Source organism: Elephantulus edwardii, unplaced genomic scaffold (genome assembly GCF_000299155.1).
Source record: "Elephantulus edwardii isolate Elephantulus edwardi_28Jun2011 unplaced genomic scaffold, EleEdw1.0 scaffold00010, whole genome shotgun sequence".
NCBI classification, from domain to species: domain Eukaryota; kingdom Metazoa; phylum Chordata; class Mammalia; order Macroscelidea; family Macroscelididae; genus Elephantulus; species Elephantulus edwardii.
This window is the reverse complement of record NW_006399760.1, coordinates 1,443,327-1,452,276: the sequence shown is the minus strand read 5'-3', so window position 1 is coordinate 1,452,276 and position 8,950 is coordinate 1,443,327. Positions and strand designations below refer to the sequence as shown.

At 43.7% G+C, this 8,950-nt stretch overlaps 1 protein-coding gene across 1 annotated transcript in view; it reads left to right on the top strand.

The window, feature by feature from the left end:
• ACMSD (aminocarboxymuconate semialdehyde decarboxylase) overlaps nucleotides 1-8,950 on the top strand; it is a 93,805-nt gene that overhangs the window by 43,310 nt on the left and 41,545 nt on the right. The window contains exons 3-5 of the mRNA XM_006880745.1: nucleotides 71-167; nucleotides 3,140-3,189; nucleotides 5,666-5,902. Of these exons, the coding sequence (XP_006880807.1) occupies nucleotides 71-167; nucleotides 3,140-3,189; nucleotides 5,666-5,902 (384 nt within the window). The remainder of the gene's footprint in view (nucleotides 1-70; nucleotides 168-3,139; nucleotides 3,190-5,665; nucleotides 5,903-8,950) is intronic.

Below are 8,950 nucleotides of genomic sequence, written 5' to 3'. Positions count from 1 at the left end.
AAAAAAAAAGAAACATATTCCCAAGGAATGATCAGTCCAACTGAGTTGAGGCCTCCTTTTTCTGCCCTAGGGAGAAGCGAAGATGCTGAAAGATGGGAAGGTCTTCAGAGTAGTCCAGGAGAACTGCTGGGACCCAGATGTGCGGATTAGAGAAATGGACCAAACAGGTACTTTTGGTCAAAAATGCTGCTAACCATGTTTGCATCTGATATAAAGACAATACCAGTGCTTAAAGTACCACTTCATACCCTGGCAGCTTCTGACTCCTTGCTCCACCAGACTAGGTTGTCTCTGCTTTGCTGGGGAAGGGATGGGACCTTGCATTACAACGGTTTTATGGAATAAGTGTAATTTTTTAAAAAAATAGGGTAGACTCTATTTTAAAATATAATCTTGCAACATCGAAGAGATATAAGTAATATTTTACTATTTAAAAAAAAATAAGTTCAAGCGAGCGCTGGTGGCCTAGTGGCAAGAAGCTGCATTGCAATCCCAGAGGTGCACAGTTCAAATCTGCCAGATGCTCTGCTGAAGAAGGAGGAACAATCTCCTCCTGTACCAGTTTGATCCGATTTGATGGTATACAAACACACACACACACACACTTAAAAAAAATAAGTTCAAATATAGTTGTCACTGAGTTAATTCTAACTCACAGCAACCTTCTGTACAACAATGTGACATATTCCTGGGTGCGGTGTCATTCCTGTGATTGACTGCATGATTGATCCCATGGTTGCAGCCATTGTGGTGTTCCATCTCATCCCCTTGATAATCCTCTACTTCACCAAATACAGTTTCCTCCTCTAGAAATGTATTCCGCTCGTGATGTGCGCACAAGAGTCAAGATAGTGTTCTTGTTGTTATGTTGATAGTGGTGGTGGTGTTGGTGTTGTTATGCACCATCAGATCAGAACTGATTCATAGCTAACCCTCCAGGTAGTTTAGAGAGGCTGTAATTCAGATGGGCAGCAATAGTCCATCTTTCTCCTTTAGAGTAGCTGGTTCATTCAAATTGAGTGCCTTTGGGTTGACAGTTCAATTCTTTAATTCTAGCCCACCAGAGCTCCCTTAGACTTAGCATCCAATTAGTTTCTAAAGCTTGTTTTGCTGCATAATACATAGAAAATCCCCACTCTCATGTAAGAAATAGGTTGATAAGGAATAGTTTGTGGAACTGATGGAAACTGTATGTAGTTAGTTGAATTAGTTATTATTATATGCCATTGAGTCAGAACCAACTTATAGCTAACTCTCCAGTCGCTTTTTCAAATAACATAGGAGGAGATCGCCCATCTTTTTCCCTTAGATCACCTGTTGATGCTGCTAACAAAAAGATCAGTGGTTCCAGCAGTTACCCCACAGAAAAAAGATGCGGCCATCAGTCCTAAAGCTAAGGAAGATTCAAGCCCTGGAAACTCCTGTGGGCCAGTTGTACTTTGCCCTGTAGAGGTGCTACGAGTCAGAGCACAGCTGGTTGGCTTAACCTTGATGGGATCCCACTGCCAGGCCTTTCCTCCTATGAAGTCACTGGTGCTCGACTACCAACCAAAGCTCAGTGGTTTGAACCTACCAGTGACTCCCCAGAGCTCCCAAATTAATCTATAGAGTAGAAAAATGAAAGAGAGCAGGGTAAGTAAAGGTATATGTGAAATGTAAATATTATACAAATTAAAGGTGTTCATACATTTTTTTTACTAACCAATTAACAGAAATGGATTTTGTGACAATGCTTAACAATGTTCTCTCATCAGAAACTGTCATTGCTATACCTCACAAAACAAAGATGTATACCTCACAAAATAAGGATTTACACTTTCATTAAATGAAGACCTTCAATGTGTTTGGTTTACACAATGAACAAGAACACTCATCAGGGCTTATGTTCGATTTAAGAGAGGCACAGAATAAATTAACACAATAATGACAGATTGTAAGAAGGATTAGGAAAAAAGGGATAAGGCCACATAGGGCAAGTGAGTAGCATCACGGAAGTCTTTTCTGAGGAGGTGGCATTTAAACCGAGACCTGAGGGTGAGAAGGAGCTCACCTGTGTAGAGCAAAAGACAGACCTTCCAGGCAGGTGAAGAGCAGAGAAAGGGTCCAGGGGCAGCAAAAAGCTTCACAGAACGGCAGGAGACCATGGGAAGGTCTGTACCAGGCCTCCTAGACCACATTCAACTCCGAAACAAAGTGTGAATTCCTTGGAGGGTTTGAGCAAGGAAGAGATTTAATCTAGGTTTTACAATCTCGTTCTGCCTGGTGAGTAAGGGAACAAGAATAGGGGTGACAGACCAGCTCAGAGAATTCTGCAGAGTGAGATGCTCATGATCTGGAAGCTGTGGTTTCAAGGCAAGTGAGGAGTTGTGGCTGATGACAAATATTGGGGTAGAGTTAACAGGACTCAGCACTGTGCTGGGTTCTGAACAGAAGGGGAAAGGAGACGTCTTCAGTCTATAGCATCACTTGCCTACACCTCAGCCCCAGGAAGGGTGATCTAGTAGTCTGGTGGTCCATGGGGAATTTCACTGCTCAGCCAGAGGCCACACCTGTCTGGCAGTTTGAATTAACTCCCCAGGAGAAAGATAAGCAGTCTTCTCCCAATCCATTTATAACCTCCGAAACCTACTGGAGGGTCTGCTGGGAGTCAGTTTCAACTGAACAGCAATGAGCCTGAGTTTTGAGTTTTCAGGCCCAGGAATGGAAAATGAGAGATTTTAAACATGCCAGAGTGCTGTCCTAGACACTCCCGGTGATGAGACTCCACCAGGATCCCTGAGTGCGGGGGAATGAGACTGCTGGGTGCATTCTGTCATGCAGAACTGAAGATGAAAAATCCTGCAAAGTTTAGTGGAGAAATATTCTATACGAATGAAATTTCATTCATAAAAAGGAGAGGAGCACTAACTCTTGAAAATTGGGCCAATTATTTTTCATTGAGTGTTCTTTTCCCCCTAATCTTCCCGGTATCTCCAATAGCTGAAGCAAAGGGATGTCAGAGGACTAGAGAAGGCTGAAGGCAGTGAGGGGTCAGAGCGTAATGGGAGGAAAGTGGGGGAGATGTACCAAGCTGGGCTCTCGGGTGACACAGGAGTTCAGGGCCCTCCTTCTCACCAGCTTTGTCTTTGTGTCTATTCAGGAGTGAATGTGCAAGCCCTTTCCACAGTGCCTGTCATGTTCAGCTACTGGGTGAGTGTGAGACCTCAGGCCATCTCCTTGGTGGGTAAAGGTGCATGGCCAGCTCCCTGACAGGCAGATGTCTCCAGCCTTGACATTGAACTCACTGAACCTCCTTCTCTTCCCACCCCTTTAGATACGGTGAGGTCCCTCATTCTTATACTGTAGTCTCCTCACCAGGCCTGTTCCCTTAGCCGCCCTTGCTCTACACCTACACTGTCTAGTACAGTAGCCACATGACACTATCAGGCACTTGAATGAGGCTAGTCCAAAATAATGAATAATCTCCTCCATTTGTGATGTTTCAGCCTCTGAAAACTTGCTGGAGGACCAGGTATGTGTCAGTTCCAACTTGATGGCACATAACAACAACAGTCCAACAAGAATAGGGTTTCTACTTCCCCCGGATGGTGCAGTTCTAGATCAGCCTCACCCTGGTCAGAGCTTACTTACCTGATGGCTTGGTCACATCATGTCCTCCTGAGTAGCTAAGAACTATTAATTATGAGTTGGGAATGAGTTTAAACTACTGTGTTACTTCTCAAAGATATCTCTCAGGAATAGATACAGTCCAAAAAGGGAAAGTTCAAAAAGTGCCTTTCCATAAGAGAATAAATCATCAGTGGTAACAATGTCAATAGTTAAGAGGCTAATCATGCTCTTGGCTCCTAACTGAAGGGTAGGAGTTTCAAGTGTACCCTGAGGTGCTTTGTGAAAGGCTTTGTGATTTACCTCAAAAAATCAGCTACCGACTACCCAATGGGGCTCACTTCTGCTCTTACACCCACCAGGAGGCCGCCAGGAGGCAGTCAATTCAACAACAGGTGGTAGTGGTGTGACCAAACGTTCCAGGCATGATTACATTCGTGCACGGCCAGAGATGAGGTGGGGACAATAGTTTCCTGACACCATTTAAATTGATCACTAAGTCCTGGATTAACCAACTAGATAACCATTCCTTATGGGACTTAAGAAACAACAGAAAAACATACCTCCTTCCAACTATGCTCATATTTTCAGTACTAACTATTCACTCCTTTTTTATTCCTGTCTCTGATTAGACTCAGAACTCTGGCAGCTTCTTGTTGTTGTTGCGTACCATTGAGTTGGAACCAACCCACAGCTGATCCTCTAGCGGATTTTGAAAGGCAAAATCACACAGGAGATTGCCATCTTTTTCCTGTGGAGCAGCTGGTGGATTTGAACTGAATGCCTTCCAACGTGGCACAGTTCCTGGCCACTAGGCCACCAGAGCTTAGTACATAGGAAATCAGTCTTCTAATTCAAAAACCGTGCCTCTCTGGAGGTTCGAATGCCCCTAGGGCTCTTCAGGAGAAAGATGGGCATTTAATAAGCTTGGAAATCCAAAAGGTAGTAAACTATGAATTGATTCTGACTCAATGGCAGTGAATTATTGAATTGAGTGATTAGATATATATTATTTAAAGTAAAAATGACCCTAACGTCTCAATATGCCTGGATGTGTCAGATCAGTTATCCCTACCTCCAAGCATGCCTGACTTGATGGCACATAGCAACAACAGCAGCAACCGTTGAACAACAGAACTGCTGGTGAATTAGGCGGTGAGGTGGAGGTGTCAGTGTAGGAATGTAGAAATTAGGAAAGGAAAGATGGAGGGAGGGATAGGCAATTCAAAAGCAAATTTTATCAGCCATCTCCAAGGGCAGCCCTGAATGTCATCAGCAAGACAAAGAGTGAGAGGTGGGGAGAGGAGAGGTGGGTGAGCCAGTGTGCAGACCTCCTGTGGGGAGGTGCGTGGTGCGGGTCGGCTCTGTGTGTCCTGCCACACAGGATCCTGCCTGCAGCTCGCTGCCTGTCTGTAGTGTTAGGATGTCTGATCCAGAAACCATATTTTCTGACTATGGCCTCAGATTTCCTAATAAATCAACAAGATAGTAGCAATTTGCTTTGCAAAGCTTATTTCTGGGTCTTCTGACACCAAAGCCTGACTCATACTGTGCCTCAGTGTTCTGGGGAACAAAGTCACTGACACCAAAATAAGCCAGGAGATGGCTCAGGACGTTGCCCCTCATATGTCAGAATAGAACAAAGCTGCACCGAGTTTCCAGAGGTTGATTCTTTCGGAAGTTAACCACCAGGCCTCTCTTCTGAGGCACTTGCAGTGGACTCAAACCTCCAACCTTTCTGTTAGTAGTTAAGGATGTCAGGATTTGCATGTCAGATACTGAGTCATTAGTTGCTGTTGTGAGCGGTCAAGTTGGAGCTGATGGGTGGCTGGCCTTCCAGTGGGTTTTCAGAGGCAGGGATCGAACCAACAACAGAGGATTGCCCATCCTTCTTCCTTGGAGCAGCTGGTGGATTCGAACCATGTGCCTTTGGGTTGACAGCACAATTCCTTACCACTAGGCCACAGGACTCCATAATGGTGAGGACTAATTGAGCCCAGGCTTTAAAAAGTGAGTTTTGTACGTTGTGTGGTTTTTTTCCTCTCTCTTATCTGACCAGGCGAAACCTCAAGACACCTTAGACCTGTGCCAGCTTTTAAACAATGACCTAGCAGCCACCGTTGCTCGCTACCCCCGGAGGTTCGTGGGTCTGGGAACGGTGCCCATGCAGGCCCCCCATTTGGCTGTCAAGGAGATGGAGCGCTGTGTGCAGGAGCTGGGCTTCCCGGGGGTTCAGATCGGCTCCCACATCAACGAGTGGGACCTGAATGCGCAGGAGCTCTTCCCCGTCTATGCGGTGAGTACACCGCCCCCATTCGTCCGTGCACTGCTGGTCGCCTGGGCCAGGCCCTGTGTTGGAGCCAGAGAGCTAAGGGTTCAAAGCGCTGCCGGGAAAGATGTAGAGAACTACACACAAGGGCATGATAGGTGTAGGTGGTTGTGATTGTGTACTGTCAAGTCAGAACTGACCCATAGCTGACCCTCCGGCTGTTTTCAGAGGTAGCTAATCGAATGGGAGGAGATTGGCCATCTCTCTCCCATCGAGCAGCTAGTGGCCTCGAACTACACGTTCTTAACTGAGCACTGAGTAAGCCAACCTCTCTCTCATTATTATTTGGTTAGAAGCGACTCATAGTTGACCCTCTACCGGTTTTCAGAGGCTGTAAATCATAGGGAAGGACACTTCCTCTCTTTCTTCACCTAAAAGACCAGTTGATTCGAACCACCCACCTTTGGCTTGGCAGCACAACTCCCTGTCCACTAAGCCACCAGAGCTCCCTGGGCCTTATATGATCAGGACAAACACTTCATGGCAAGCTCGCTGAATCTCTCTTCCTTCTCTGTCCCTTGTTCTCATTTTAATCTTTCATTAGGATGTCACCATAGCATCCACATCTCAGCCATTGTGTGGAAGCACCACGTGAATGACAAAGAAAAAGTATCTGTTTCTGCACTAGGAAACAAAAATTACAGCTTTTCAAAATTATGCAATCATTTTGAAAATATTGTGGGGAAATGCAGAAAAGTATAAAGAAGAAAATAAAATGATGCACAATCCTTCCCCCTCTCCCCAAAGACAAATAACCACTTTTGTAATTTATCAGTTCTTTCATTTGCATGGACTGGTAATGTAACAAAATTGGAATTGTTTTGTGTATATAATCTTGTGTTCTCATTGAGAATTTCTAACCTGAATGAAACTTCTGTTTGTTGCATGATGTTCTGAGATTTTGAAAAGATTCCCTAGGTGACATAAATGGTTTGCCTCTGACTGTTAACAGAAAGGCTAGCAGTTCAAACTTATCTGGCAGTATGGGTGGAAGGAAAGAAAAGGCCATGTGCCTCTGTTAGGACCACAGCTAAGAAATTCCACGGGACATTCGCAGTTTTGTAACATGTGAGGTTATCCTGAATCAGAGTTAACACAATTGTGACTAACCAGGACATTTCAGGATGTGGTTATATTTACCCAGGGAGCTCTGGAGGCATAGTTGGGGAGAGTTGTGTGGCTAATCCAAAGGCGGAACCTCACCAGGTGAGCCTGAGTCAGTCCGACTTCCTAGCAATGAGACCAAGAATATGATTTAACCAATCCTCTCCAGGGACTTCTACTGAGCTAGCGGTGAAGAATTGTGCAGTCAACCCAAAGGCATGCAGTTCAAATCCTCCAGTTGCTTCATAGGATTCCCAGGCAATAAACTGCCTCTGAAAACCCTCTGGAAACTCTGCTATGATTGGGTTCTGACTCCACGGTACATGACAACAACAATAACAACAACTGAGATACCTTCTAAACTATCCATTTTTAAGATGTATGAGGAAAATAGATAACAAAAATAATGTCATCTGGATGTTAATATTTATACTATAATGGTGAGTGTATGACTCTGGTGGCCTAACTAGGTCATGGGGGGCTGCACTGCTAGCCCAAGTGTGGCATCTCTTTGATCCACCAGCAGCTCCACAAGAGAAGGATGGACAATCTCCTCCAGTGTAATTTACAGCCCTTGACACCGCCGGAGGGCCAGATATGAGTCAATTGCAACTTGATGGCAATGAGAGAGAGACGTGAATATTCCTCTCTGATACACCATGGATTGCCAAGAAAACAAATAGGTCTGTCTTGGAGGGAGTGAAACCAAGTTTCTCCTTGGAGGCTAGGATTTTGAAGCTCCATCTCACAAACTTTGAGAACATGGCCAGGAGAGACTGGACCTTAGAAAAGGATAGCATGCTTGGAAGGGTGGAGAGACAGCACAGGAAGGGAAGACCCTGGACTGACACAATATCTGCGGCAATGGGGATTGGTGTGTCAGAGTCAGTGAGACTGGCTCAGGACAGGGCTGACTTCAGGGCTGTTGTACATAGGGTCTCTATGAGTTGCAGGCAACTCGATGGTACAGAATAACAATAACAACTTGCACAGGGCTGCTATGAATTGGAGTAGATTCAATAGCATCCAATAACAACAATGTTTATAACCTTCCGTAAATGAAATAATTTAATAATAAAATAGGTTTGAAAAAATAAGTGGTCCCGTGACTTTACAAAGTATCCAGCTGGAAATGTGTCTAGCCTCACAGATAGTTCCACCAGTCTAACTTTATTGTGCTTTCTTTAACTAAATCGGTTTTCTTTCATATCAATCTGCAAGATGCTTCCTTTTTTATTCAGTTCTAAATTTTTTTAATTTCTTACTTTTCCAGTAATTTATTAGTATTATTCTCTATTCTATTCGTTGAAAATATGCAATCTTAAATCAGATATAACTGTTTGTTCTTTCTTAGAGAGAATTAGAATTCTTATTAAAATGCTTCAACAATTTTCTGACAGATTTTAATTCGCTTAAGAACTCTTCATGCAAAATGTGTTCATCTGACTTGCCTTGGCCCTAGTCGAAGATCCCTAGCCAATCTCTCAAAGAGGTGAATAATCTTTAACTAAATTTACTTCTTTCTCTTAAATTAAATCCTGCAGAGAAAGATGGCCAATCTCCTCACATGTTATTTACAAATTAGGACATCCAATAGAGGGTCACCCATGAGCCGGTTCCAACTTGATGGTAAAGGGATAAGATGACAAGACAAATTACAATTATCTAAGTACTTCTTTCCTGCACGCCACTCCTGGTACTATATTTCTTCCAAAATTTAGTTCTTGAATTGTGCATTTCTAAGACTCTTCTCTTGAGGCAAGTTTGTAAGAAAACACCAACAAATGTTTATAATCAATTTGAGAGTTGCCTTTTCAAGTGTGGTTTGAAGTAATGAATACTTGATGTATAAAATATAGAAGTCTGATTTTTTTACTGGGCAAGAGAAATGTATTCTAAATACTAAATTTA